The sequence below is a fragment of the Centroberyx gerrardi genome, chromosome 5, assembly GCF_048128805.1.
Source record: "Centroberyx gerrardi isolate f3 chromosome 5, fCenGer3.hap1.cur.20231027, whole genome shotgun sequence".
NCBI lineage: Eukaryota > Metazoa > Chordata > Actinopteri > Beryciformes > Berycidae > Centroberyx > Centroberyx gerrardi.
In genome coordinates, this window is record NC_136001.1 from 25,485,907 (window position 1) to 25,499,797 (window position 13,891).

The 13,891-nt window shown below is 42.6% G+C and overlaps 1 protein-coding gene across 1 annotated transcript; it reads right to left on the reverse strand.

Annotated features, from left to right (window-relative positions):
• Window positions 1–1,534: 1,534 nt before the first annotated feature.
• On the reverse strand, window positions 1,535–5,863 carry cidec (cell death inducing DFFA like effector c). Its single transcript, XM_071911956.2, has 6 exons — window positions 5,741–5,863; window positions 5,271–5,343; window positions 4,921–5,074; window positions 4,043–4,192; window positions 3,093–3,283; window positions 1,535–2,013 (listed from the first exon to the last, which is right to left on the reverse strand). The coding sequence occupies exons 2-6, from the start codon at window positions 5,324–5,326 to the stop codon at window positions 1,827–1,829; spliced, it is 738 nt and encodes a 245-aa protein (XP_071768057.2). The 5' UTR covers window positions 5,327–5,343; window positions 5,741–5,863; the 3' UTR covers window positions 1,535–1,826.
• Between the last annotated feature and the right edge of the window lie 8,028 nt (window positions 5,864–13,891).

Genomic DNA, 13,891 nt, shown 5'->3' on the forward strand with positions numbered 1-13,891 from the left:
CAATTAAAGCTCCAAACATCCGTTTTTTATGCTCTTTGTTTGTCTTTGACATAACACGGGGGCCAGCAGTATCCTATACAAAAAGGCCTTTAAATGAACACAGCATACAAACCTAATTTTAACCTAATTATAAACCATAGCAGACACATAACAGCCCTCAAACTTCAAGGTCAACCAAGAGGACACAAGTGCATGGTTTAATGTTTTTACTAGTTGGGACATCTGCACACTGACTGTGATGGGAAAAAAAAACATTAAACCACTCCAACCAACCACCCAACCCTGTTTAGCAGTCTGGCTATATAGACTGGCAGAGCTGACATATACAAAACCATCCAAGTGAAGACAATTGTATGGTTTGAATTCAGCACGCTTGAAAAGTCCCATTAGGGAATAGCACACTGAGTCACATCAAATGTAGATTAAGGCATGGGGAGCGTCTGTATGCAACATGTCATTTACTGTGACAATCTCATCTCAGAGCAATGCAAACACATAAATGGGACATGAGGAGAAGTGTTCACTTTTATGCTGATATTTGTGTGTGCACAGTGGGGGTGCGGATGATGGAGTTTATGCATGCAAGAGGGGTGATGTAGCTTAATTGATGCAATGCAAATAGAAAACAATGGGAAAAGCTTTGGATGTTCCCTTGATAGTGTGTAGCAGATCATAATCAGCTCATGATGAGTTCATTACCTCATTCCATTAAAATAACATCCATATCCCTCAATGAATTATAAAACAATAAATTGGGTGATTGGGTGCATATTCCATGAAAATGTGGATTGAATCTGAAATTTCTGGCAGTGTTTTTTTCTGCTCCTAATATTGTAGACAGAAAAACAAGACCAGAGACTGAACAGTAGACTGGAAGAACTGGACTACAGTCACTTTCTGATCCTCAACCTCCTGAATCTACACCCCCGCCCTCCCCCCAAAAAGAAAATCTCAAGAGACACTCAGCTTCTTCTCTATATATAGGACATAACAGCCAATTTGGCTAAAATCTCGCATAACACCTTTTTCGCTGCCACTTTCCTAGACAAGATGGCCAAAGTGGAACTAGTGCCGCCAGCCGAAGCCATCAGCGCCTCTCTTCTCTCGGTGTAATGGCTTGCTTCCGTCCCCGTCACTTCACCCCCTCCAGCTGTTGGCCCTTCCCTGTTCCCTCATTTTCCCTCTCTGGTCTTCTGAGGCAGAGGCAGGCTGCAGCTGACAGGACAGCGCAGGCCAGGGGACAATTAGGGAAGCGTGGGAGAGACAGCTGGACCTGGTGCCAATTACCCTGACCAGGAACCATACACACACACACACACACACACACACACAAGCCACCCTAATGGGCTCAAACTGTACAGCCATTCCCTTGGATGCTCTTAGATGTGTGCTTGTATGGTCAACTAAAAAGACTTACTGGACTTTCAGAGAAGGGAAAATAAAAGGTGATAATTCCATTTATTTATTTATTCATCTCTATGAAAAAAAAGCTAAGTGCATTACATAACATCACAACAACAGCAGCTACAGCGAAAGTGCATTCTGAGGAAAAACTTCTGTGGTGCTGGCTTCTATACATGGGAGGGGGTGTGTGTGTGTAACAGAGCAAGCATGTGACCACGAGAAGAGATCGTTACAGTGTCTCTCATGTCTCCGAACTGTACAGGAAGGGGTGACATGAACAGGTATGAATCACCTGTTCCAGTAACTGTGTGACATCAGCCTTGTGTCATTTGGCTGGTTCTGTCCCTACAACCCGACTACCGCCTTTATCTCAGAGCGGACAGCGTGTCGGAGTGTTTTTTCGTGTTTGCTCCAGTCCGGCGTCACTGGGAGGCCTTGCCCAGCAGAATGCTCTGCAGCTGCCTGATCCTGCTCTCCTGAGGCAGCGCCAGGCTCTTCTCCGCTCGCTCCTCCTCCTCCTCGTCCAGCAGCTGCTCGATGTAGCAGGAGGAGCCCAGGAGGATGTGGCCCGTGGCCTGCATGGAGAAGATGGTCCACCGCAGAGCCTCCCTGGAGACACACGACAGAGAGAGAGACAGAGAGATGGGTCACAGCAGATTCCTGTCTGTGGAGATGTGACTGGAGACGGCAGGATAAAGAGACACACAGCATACATACTGTATGAGTAAGCCACACATTACACATCATTTTATGAGTAACTGTCGTAGAGAAAACAAAATAGACAAGCATGAAAGATCATGCCAGCTAAGAACAAAATAATGACTGACGGGAAATATTCACAACGTCAGTCTTCTTCAACTTCGGTCATTTCTCATATCAACAGCATCTCATAAAACTGTTAAGATACGCCCCCATAAACCTCTTGCTCACGAGCTTCTACAGTGCAATGTGAGCAAAAACTGGAGCACGGGAACCGCACATTTGACCAGTCTGCAAAATGTAATCCCCTCTGACACACAAGCTCCGTGCTCAAGCTGAAAACCAGCAGATCTCAGCAGCAATGACATAACTCCTCCCAAAGTTTAGGAGTAAAAATCAACCTTTTGTTCTTCCATGGTCTGACCATTTCACCTCTGCCCACACAGACAGAAATAAGTATGCACGGTAAAACTTTAGTTTATACATTGTGTGCAAACAAAATGCTGCGTTAGGGGTTGCACACTGGATAATTGGCATCTATACATTATAAAGGTGGTTTGCATAGGCAACATGAACCGTCTCACAATCAACACAGAGACATTAATGGTTGCTGGGTGGTTGCCTTGCAAACGGAGATCTAATTGGTCGTTTATGGGTAGCAACCTCAACTAAAGTCTCTGTCGTCATAGAGAGATGCTTTGACATGGAGAAAAACAATAGATACATCAGCCTGTACGGCTCAACACGAGGGCAGAAAAGCACTGCAGGTTCTCACGTGCCATCCACTATGCTAAAATGTGGATTACACAGAGTTTTCAAATTTAGCTTTGCATATATATATATATATATATATATATATATATATATATATATATATATATATATATATATATATATATATATATATATATATATATATATATATATATATACACACACACACACACATGTGCACACATACACATGCGCAGGCAGGTTCTTTCACTCACTTTAGCATATTTTTGGCAGCGTAGCAGCGCAGGTCATAGGACATGGTGTAAGCACCATACAGGGTGGCTTTCACACTCAGGCAGCCAATGAAATCCTTGGGGTTGTTCTTGTAGAGGTCAAAAGTCAGCTTGGCCACGTCTTTCCTGTGCTGCGGCCTGCAGTCACTGAGCTGCACTGTGGAGGGGCTGCTCTGTAGGTGGGAGGAAGAGAAATACATAACTCAAGTCCAGTGGGATAGATACATGCAGTTTAACTGATCGTAGCCATCAAACTAAGCCAGATGGTGGCTAGACAGCTGCATCCACCTGCTGAGGGTTAAGTCATCCACCAACAGACACTTGCAATACAGACTAACTGACTGCCACTCCAGGGAATGACAAGGGGAGAGGAAAATGACAGTGAGGCAAGCTCGGTGTGAGGTTACCAGAGTAAACATTCAGGGTGGAAGCAAATCATTACACACATCAAATTGTTATGGAAATTAACTGCATTTGGATGAACGCCATTAAAATTTGAGCTTTGGGTCACATTAAAATTCAACCTCAGACTTTCCTTTTCTCTGAAATAATGAGGGAGAAACTAATCTATGGTGTTAGCACTGTGTTTTGCTTTTGCACAATAAGTCGGACACATTACCTTCCCATTCAGTTTGAATATTTGATGATTGAATTTCACTGAATAGCCATTGTATTATTATTCTTCCCAGACACCCAGCTAGCATCCATATTCATAGCTGCTGAATCACAGACGGCAAACACATTTTCCTGTCTCCACAGCAGAGAATCACTGGCTTGACAGATGAGAAACAAAGCCAGAGCCTTTCAACACAGCAATCACCACACTGCCATTCACTGCCACGCTGCAGATGCTGATGAACAGTGCCACCTAGTGGATTGAGGCACAAAGGGTCAAAGGCTATTTGGGTACAGCCTAGGAGGTTGCGTCCTACCGGAGATGGGGTCCACTTCTGTCCCTTCTCCAGGACCATGAGGACGGTGTTGTCAGGCAGCGTCTGGAAGAACTCCTCTGTGTCCACCCCCGTGCCGTCTTCGTCCAGCACCAGGGCGCTGACACAGGGCACATTAAAGGAGTCCATGACCTGCCAGAGCAGGGACGGAAAGGAGAGGAACATGAAGTGCGAATCTGTTCTCAGGTCAAGGGGACAGATGCACATTCCCCCTGAAGCAACCATTTTGCCATGTTCCTCTATATGCGTACCATAAGAGCATTGAGAGCAGTTTTTCAATGCTCAGCTATGAGAGACAAGAGCGTACACCGCCGTGTTATGAACTTTTATCAGGATGAGCTTGAAAAGCGCAAGAGCGTCACAGATGGTGCAGTAATAACTACTGAGTCACAGGTCAGTTTGTCCATGGTAATTTATTCCTCCATGCACACCAGGTTGTCTCCCTGCTTCCCTGAGCACTGCTGTGAGTCACTCTGCCTTTTGTGTTACCATTCTTTCATCCGTCTGAGTCACCTTCTATTTTTTTTTTGTGTTTTTCAAAATTACCAACGTCATAACTAACAAAGTTTAGATGCCATTTTAACAAAAGTTAGACCTGCAGGTGTTAACACCATTATCCACCTCTATACTAAGAATACGTTTGTCACTCAGGACAGGAAATGATGAAGATAATTAAGTCATTTTTCTCAGCTTCACTCCCGTCTTGCTCTTCTGCAGTTACTGCCCTTTAGTTTTGTCGTATTCTCGATCTTCTGTTGTTTATTCAAAAATCTTCCCCCCATCTCACCCTCAACCTTCCCACAATATATCCAACCTTCTCTTTCAACACTTATCCCATGCTTTCCTTCTCTCCTCCTCACCTTGTTAATCAGGTCTTGTAGCCTGTCGGCCATGATGCCCTTCTTCACGCTGCGGTCAGCACTTGTGACCCGGAAGGGCTTCGGCCGAGGAGTGCGACCCGACAGGAGCTGCTGGGTCATCGAAGCACTGGCTGACACGCTGGCTGACACACACCTGGGGAAAAAAAGAAAAGATAGACATTAGCGCATAGGTACACTTAACATCTTTCCAATCAACTTTTAAATGGTGCAAACATGCAATCTGATGGTATTCCCCTAATTGTGCATGCGATTTACAAACAAAATTCACAAAACAACATGATGTCTGGTCTGTCATGATCTCCCACCAACTCAGGGACCAGTGCTCTTACTTGGAGAGGGAAGTTGGAGTCAGGAGACTGAGGGACTTCATGGCATAATCCATCATGTGGCGAGTGTTCAGATCTGGGATTGAAAGTAGCAGCAGTTTACCAATTAAGTTTTTTACCACTGTACATCAGATCAGTGCTGTCACTTTACTAATGGGCTCACAGATGGAGCATGTCGTTTTGACTGAATATTTCTAGGCTAAGGCCAATAACTTTTACATGTAAAAAGTTATAACAATAAATGGAGGCAAATGATCTAAAGTACACGCTAGATTGTGACATTTACAAGCCATTTACAAGTATACATTTATCAAGGCAAACCACTTAAATACTAAAAGCCTCGTAACTAACTCATCAGATAGACAGATAATTCAACTTTTCTTCAATAAACTGCACACAACTCATGTCATGATAGACAGAAAGACACAAAAATCAACAAAACATTTTAAACTAACAGAAACCTGATACTTTACCAGATGTTGTCCTGACAGTGTTTAGATATAATCCTTATCGTGGTTGTCTTGTCCGCGGAGCACCGCTCCTAATTTTGTTTTGCTCACTATATCACAACGATAATGTGTTGTCTCTTCTCTAGACTACTTGTTCCCTCTGTTTCTTGCGCCACTTGGTAATTGACCTTTATGCTGCTGACTGTTGCACTAGTTGCAAGCAGTCAGCTTTATTGAGTAATTCTCTATGTACACTCCCACTGACCCTCCCCTGTGAAAGCCCTGGATTCTGATTGATTATATGTAGAAACATGAGCTACAATAACTGAGGATCATAAAATGAGAGACAGAGGTTTGTATTGATAAAGATGTCAAGATATGAAACATGAAGCTGGATTCATGGATCTACAGGAGAGCATAGTCATCAGATCAGAAATGGTCAGCTGAGTGTGTGTACGCACTAAAAACTCAACAAATAAGCAAGTCTGACCTCAAATACAGTAAACAGAGTAAACACAGACACACTGTGTACAGGTGATAATGGCCCAATTGTGGTTAACTTTCACCCCTTATAATGTGGACATGGCCACAAAGTTCAAGAAGAAGATGACAGTAGTATGATCACTGGGTGAAGTCTTGAAAATTTCCAGAATTAGGTCATAGTTCAAAGTCTCACACTCCTACACGTCATTCTATAGGATTCATCAGACAAGGAGTGGCCTGCTAACGTTATCACACCATGTTACACAACTAAAACTACGGTAGACCAAGATAGTGTGTGTACACTAGTCCATTAAAAGACCATGCAACATTAAAACCCAAGGAATCAAGTTTAGGTCCATTAGCCAAATGTCTGCTAAACTATAAAAGACAATAGAGATGAAATATAAAGTGTCCCTATTACTGAGTGGAACAATAAGGGCAGTCATCTAAACCTGCTATAATAAATAATAAGAGCATACAGGAAAGTACTGTGTAGAGTGCTTTTAACACTCCTACTTTCAAATTAAGCTTTCAATAACTTAATGCATTCAACTGCATGTGTAAACACCTCAGGTGTCTGTAGAAGTTGGAAATGTTTTTCTACGGATGAGCTACAGCTAAACATTTAATGCATTTTTTCTTGCTAGAATAAGTATAGACCATCTTCTTTCTGAGAAGATGGTCTATACTTATTCTAGGTCTATTTGGCCTCTATCTCACTCTAAACCTGATGGTAGACTACCTGGTGTGCACATACTTATCTGACCAAGACAATGCTGACTTTTGAAAAGTTAAGAACAATTAGGCCTAATATTGGCTGAAATTAAGACTTATTAGCCATGTTACAATGCTTGCAGATGTATCTTGCAGCTCTACTATATTCACTGATAAAGAACAAAGTAATATTCCCCAAGAAATCACAGGAAGGGCCGAAAGAATTTACAATGCGTCTCCTTGTTTTCGTTGAAAATGAAACTCTCTATTGCTGATTAAACTGTATGGCTGTCATAGACACTCATGTTCTCAAAATAGTTAATACAGAAAAGATGGCTGTATGTTTGTCCCACTACAAAAACAGGTCTTTTCTGTCTGTGCTATAACTATTATTGTTATGTACCTTGGGGATCCGGAGAGGCATGATGTGTCCTCATATCCACACACACACACACACCACTGCTCTGAGCCATACACTTTAACATTAGGAGACAGGCTAATACTGCCTCACTTTATAAGGACCTTTAATTTTAAAGGCCAGAGAATATGAACTGTAGTCACACTGTCCTCCTATCCCCTGGAGGTCCTCAGGCTCGGTGTGAGAGGTGGACTTGTTACTCTTACACAAGTCACAAATCACTGCCAATTATTTCGCCCAGTCTGTGATCCTGAAAGCTAATGCACAGCCCAGCAGTGCATCACTCACATTCAATAGCCTCCTGCAGAACAGTAACATTAGGCATGGAAATCAATAAAAAAAAAGAAATAATTGAATCTTGACACAAGGGGAAAACACACACACACACACTCTTTCTCGGTAGGCTATATTGTGAGTTTAGCTGTCCAGTAAAAGATAGAGGGCAAATGCAAAATTGGCAAACAAAAGCTTTCAATAAAGTCTAATTTCAGCCATAAACAGTAAAGCTGCATTTAAATCCAAACCACAGGGCTAAGGGAAACAAAGCAATCACATGGTTGTGTAAAATATGGAGACTTACTTTCCCCCTCTGTATTTCCCTGCTGTAGCTGCTGCCACCAGCGGACTGACCGCCCGCTGGACTCGGCGCTAATCAGCAGCACCTGGATTACACTGCACCCAATTAGCGCCTAGCCTGCGGTCTGAGCCATTTTGAAGACCAAAATGTGTTTTGTTTTCTTGGTTTATAGCTTTAAGTTCTCGTTTTCTTCTGATATGAACGCATAGGAGAGATATTGAGTCGATGGGTGTGTATTTTATCAAACTAGCTACTAGCTACAATAAGACTTCGGGCCAAAATGTTCAAGATAAAACCTTTATCGACACAATTTAACACATGGTAATGTTTTTTGAGTAGTAAAGTGGGCATAAAGAAGAGTCAAGGAGGAGTCATGTAATGAAAATATATTAAGGTGAAAAAATAAGGACATCGTGTGGACAAACAACGAACTGCTTCAGTTGGCAGCAGGCAGGCAGGCACGGCTCACTTCTTCTGTCGCTTGGAGTCTTAAATTAAAGTAGGCCTAGTCATTAATTGAGAACAAGAACAAATTAAGAATAGCCTGTTTCACAAAGTTGACTTGACACTTAGGACAAACTAGTCATAGTCAGGGTAGTGGAGGGTGAGGTAACCCACCTAACTCTGTTAAACCACTTTTTTTTTATTTGCGTTTGAGTTTCATGTTATCTTTTCTAGGGCTGACCTAAATAGGGCTATTAATTAGGAAAATGTCGCACGAGGCCTACATCTTATAGGCAGCAGCCTATCAAACGACTGTAAGTTATAGTCTTATAATAGAAAAAAACAACATACAATTGGTTTTAAGTAAGCTACTAGGCTATAGTTTGTTTCTTTGCCTTATGATGATCACCGACTGGAGGTCACAGTTTATCTGTCTGTTTATTTACCACTACATCATACGGCTCTACACTTTGTCCTGTTCACCCAGCTGCTCCACCACGGATGGGCGGGGGCGCAGCTCTGTCAAAAGTAGTCTTTGAAAATAAACCCATTGCCCTCAGGCCGAAGTGACTAATCTTTAGTCCATTTTTAGAAATAGCCGAAAAGCTACTTTCCCTGTTGGTGGTCCATAGCCCGTGATAACAGACCAGAGAAAAGCATCAGAGGCCTCTCTAACGAAAATTTAGTAGCTTATAATATTTCTATAGGGACTTGAAGTGTGTCTGTGGTGCTCAATAGTGACTTTGACCTTTTCATACTCAATGAGATTTTCATCTTCAGTGGTATTAACTTGCTATGCTACAGGATTTTCTGTTATGTAATTTTTTTTAACCTATAGCCTAGTTTTGCTGTGATGTTTGTCCTTCTAAAATGTAGGTTATCGTAGGATTCCAGTAGTTATTCTTTGTAAGGACTGCTGTAGCCTTGAATGGTTTAAACAAAGACGTCAAGGTAATGACAAATGCAAAATATAGAAACTCTCAGATGAGCAGTTTATTTCACTCTGTTGCTCCACATTTCACGCTCACTGCAGGAGCACAGATGAATCATAGACATTAGTCGAATCTACAGTAGGCTAATTCATATAATGTATCAGACTTAAAATAGCTATGACTTGTTTATCACATTGATCAAGTATTAAACAAAGGTCTGTGGAAAGGGGCTGTTCTCCTTTCAGAGGTCAATTTCCTCCCCGTGCCTTTGTGGTGTTATCACAGATAGATGCAGCTTGATTTGGCTTAGGCCCATTCATTTGTGCTTTATTGGTTGGTGATGCTTGTAATTAATAAAAGTGCCTGACGTCAATGCAGAATGAAATGAATCAGACTCAAGAGAACAAAAATGATTACCATATTGGATTTAATTAAATAACCTTCCTTTCAATTCAAGATAACACATACAAACACAACAAATAGATTTCAAATCTTGATCATGATTTTCATGTTTTCTGACCCATGGGTGCATCATTTTTGCTCACTGTTGCAGAGACAAAAGACCAGCTTCATCTGACATTGTTTTCAGTGACATTTTGTTGGCACAGTTTATGTTATATCCTTTCCAGTTCATTGTATTTCAAGAGACAGTCCATGGAGTGTTTTTGGTGGAGAATGAGGAAAGAAGTCATTTAATAGAAATATGAAAGTAAAACAACTAAACTCTACAGGACAGATACTGACTGTATTTTCCTGAACTAACATTGTTTCTAACCAGGTGTCAGTGCCACAATGTGTTAACTCCGCTGTGAGGTGAGACTTTCTCCACCGAGTCCCTGACGGTTCCCAGTGGCCCCGGTTCTTATTTCCTCTTGCCGATGCGTGCCATCAGTTCTGCATTGGCTGCTGCCTTGGTCCTCATGTCCTGGTTCTTGGCCAGGTCTATGAGGACGCTGAGGATGCTGGTGGGAACGTCGAGGGACAGGGCAAAGCGTGACCCCTGCTGGGCTCTCTTTGGGACCTGGGAGGCTGGGCGCGGGGCTCGTGCTTGTCGGAGCGTAGAGCGACGCTCAGGCCGAAACAATGAGTCCAACACACCGCTGCGGTTTAGGATGTCGATGGCCAGCATGTCCCGCTGCATGTCTTCGTCCAGTTTGGCAATGGCGAGGCTGCTCCTCTGGCCCTGGATACACCAAGGCAGCAGCAGGGCCAGGCATAAACACACACGCACACCTCTCATGGTCAGAACGCTGTCTGGAGGGAGAGAATAAGAAGACATCGGTCAACTGCTCAAAATCGAAAGCTTATGACACTGCAAGGCTTCTTTCAAGCCTTCAGTCATGGTATCCCACTAGGATTTTCTTCCTTGGAATATAAACATAGAAGACAAAACATTAGACCTGCTCTCTCCATGAAATAGGCTGAAGCTGTCATCCCTTACTGATTTCACATCTTAAATTCACTTCAGTCACAAAGGGGAGATGATAATGAAGGTGAGGAGAAGGGTTAAAGAGGGTGTTTAGTCCTCTTGACAATCGAGGAATGGATTGTGCAGAATTGTGCACAATAGAATGCAACTTAACAGTAGGAAGGAATTCCTAATTTCTTTTCCATAACTAATAAATCCTACAATTTCAGTGGTTCTAACATGCATTCTGAGATGGTCCATTCACTGGGCAGTACTGGTAGTTTTGAAATACTGCTTTTGATATCGAAGACAGAAAAGCATGTTGAAACACTAACAGATCAGTTAACATATCTTACAGCCCAGTTGATCCTGTTGCTATTGGACAATTTATGTCTCTCTGTAGGGGACCTAAAACATGAGCAAATCATGTTTTAGGTCCCCTACAGAGAAACATAAATTGTCCAATATTTTCTGAGGTGCAGAAAACCCTGGGTAAGCATGATGAAGTTTCATAATCATTGCCCAAGACTTACTCAATGCCACAACTGTGGACCGTTGGTAACTTGACAAAAAGGCACTTTTCCCCCCGTGTCCTGAAGCAGGGCGATGGCACTGATTTGTCGTCTGTGGCTCTCTGATATCCTCTGATGTCTTCTGTCCCCCAGCTTTTTTCTTCAGCTACTGGAAGAGCGACCAGTGTGGCACACAGTCGGATGTTCAACTGGACTTCTGTCTGCTCGTCCACGACTCCTCTTCATCCACATCCTTCTTCGCCGTCACGCTACCCCTTCCCTTCCCATCCACTCCCCTCTCTGTTTATCTTCTACATCTCTACATCCCTCATCCTCCCCTTGTTTCATCTAATTTCCTCTCCGCTCATTGCTATCTGTTTCTTTGTCTAAAAATAACGTGATGATAATTATAATAGTTTGTTATGAATCAGATGCCTCAGGCTGCATTCCCGCCACAACTGAAACCCTACCACCACCAGTAAAAATATAAATACGTTTCATGTTAGATAAAGATTGAGGATATATTTAGTAGCAAATACTCACTTTCTCATCATGCTATTGTGAGTTCATGTGCTGTCAATCACCAGTACAGACTGAGTGACCATAGTCTCGCCTTACCCTGAGCAACTTACAGTGAGTGAGCACTTGGGGATTGTCTTGCTCCAGGACACTTACACAGGACTTGTAATCAGGCTCTTGATGGACTCATTGGATGTTAAGAGAATTGCACCTGAGACCTGGTTACTCAACTGTTTCTCTAACCACCAGGCAACCCTGCTGTCCCAGGATCATCCACAAGCTTGCAAAGAAACCCTAGAACAACATCGAGGGATCTGCAGGCATCTCTCTCCTCAGCTGCTGTCACTGCTCATGACTGCATCAACAAAAAGACAAGGAAAAATGTGATGTTTCATGGCAGAGTAACAAGGTAGAAACCACTGCTCACTACGAGAAACATGAATGCGTGTCTAAAATTTGCCAAAAAGCACCAGGATGATTGTCAGGATTTCTGGAACAATGTTCTATAGACAGAGGAATCAAGAGCTGAACCTTTGGCCAACGTGGGCCACGTTATGTCTGGTGAAAAACCAAAAACCAAGCAGTCCACAGTAACAACCTCACACCACCAGGCTTCACTGCATCAAGACCTTGATGATTTACAGGAGAATATCAGGCCATGGGAGATGCAACAAGACGATTTGAAACACACATGCATGTAATACATCTTGCACCCAGTTTCTCCTAATCATGTAAGTTTCACTTAATCAGAATGGTTTAATGAAATTTAAAGTTTTAGTCAAATTCCAGACCCAACCCCATTGAGCTGTTGTGGCAGGACTGAAACAAGCAGCTCATGGTCGAAAGCCCCCAAATTTTACGGAGTTGAAGCAGTTCTGCATGGAAGAGCAGCCTGAAACTCCTCCACAGCGCCGTGAGAGAATGATCAAATACTACAGGAAGCATTTAGTTAAATGGAGTTATTGCTGCTAAATGTGGTTATTGAGCTAAAGGGGGTGATTACATTTATTTACACAGGGGCACTGGGTGATTCATAACTTTTCTTAAATTAAATTAAATTTGTTCTCTTGGGTTCGCATTTATCTAATGATAGATTTTGGTTGAAGATCTGATAATATTACTAAGCAGCTATGCAACAATGCAGACAATAAGCTAGGGGGAAATATTTTTTCACAGCACTGTACAGTGATGACGTTTCCCATTGTCAGTGACTAAAATTGGGAAACAAAGGCTGAATATCAAATTCAAATCAGCTTTATTGGCATGACAGGAAAGAGTCCTATGTTATCAAAGCAATACAGTGCTTCAATTGTAATAACATTGCAATATTAGAATACCAGTGGTGGCTACAGATTCCCAGGACAACTTTGTTAGATGCTGACTGGTAAAAAAAAAATTACTTTTTAGTATTCATAAAGTGGAATATGGCTTTAAAACAAGTCTGGGTACAGCCTCTCTTCATGATCTCCTGATTTCCATGATCAGGTTTCCAAAAGATGAATCCAACTATATACCATGATAACCAGCTTAGACAATATAGTGCATAAATAACACTCTTCAGATCTGCCTGTGAGGGATGTTGTGTGTCAGCTGGCAGCACTTTGTCACAACACCTTATGTGTCTCATATCCTCTCTGGCACCTTGAGCTGCTTGCAGGATTTCTCCATGACTGTATGGAAAAGTCAATTAAGATGTGTTAGTGAACTTTGAACTTTGAAAAGAACATATTGCATGAGTACACAAGTTTTTCTAAATACAGAATCCAGAAATGGAGGGGTAGGGGTGTTTGGAGGTTAGAGAGAGGAATGAGAGAGAGAAAGCCCTCTGGAGAAGAACAAAGAGGAAGAGACTGTCAACCCCAGGAGGAAGAGAGAACAGGACAAGGCCTACCTCGTTTCTTGAGTTCCCTCCAGTCCAGCCCATCAAGGAATAATCCTCATCTGACTAATGATAACCATATTACTTGTACGGCCTGAATCAGATAGCTGGGCCCTCAGGGCTCTGAGGATCGGGACGGTCTCAGTGACCCTCAGATAAACACACAACTGCAGGTCACACCAACGTCATCAGGCCTTGTTAGATCAGCACCCTCCATATGAACTGGGACAGCGGTAGATACTCACTACTGACTCTCAGTCTGAGCTAGAGCGTCAGCCTGAAACAGAAC

Excerpts from the sequence above, each read along its gene's own strand:
- cidec (XM_071911956.2), bottom strand. The coding sequence starts at position 5,326 with ATGATGGATTATGCCATGAAGTCCCTCAGTCTCCTGACTCCAACTTCC. Across the intron at positions 5,075-5,270 it reads ACTCCAACTTCCCTCTCCAA|GTGTGTGTCAGCCAGCGTGT; the intron begins GTAAGAGCACTG and ends TTTTTTCCCCAG. Across the intron at positions 3,284-4,042 it reads AGAAGTGGACCCCATCTCCG|AGCAGCCCCTCCACAGTGCA; the intron begins GTAGGACGCAAC and ends TCCCACCTACAG.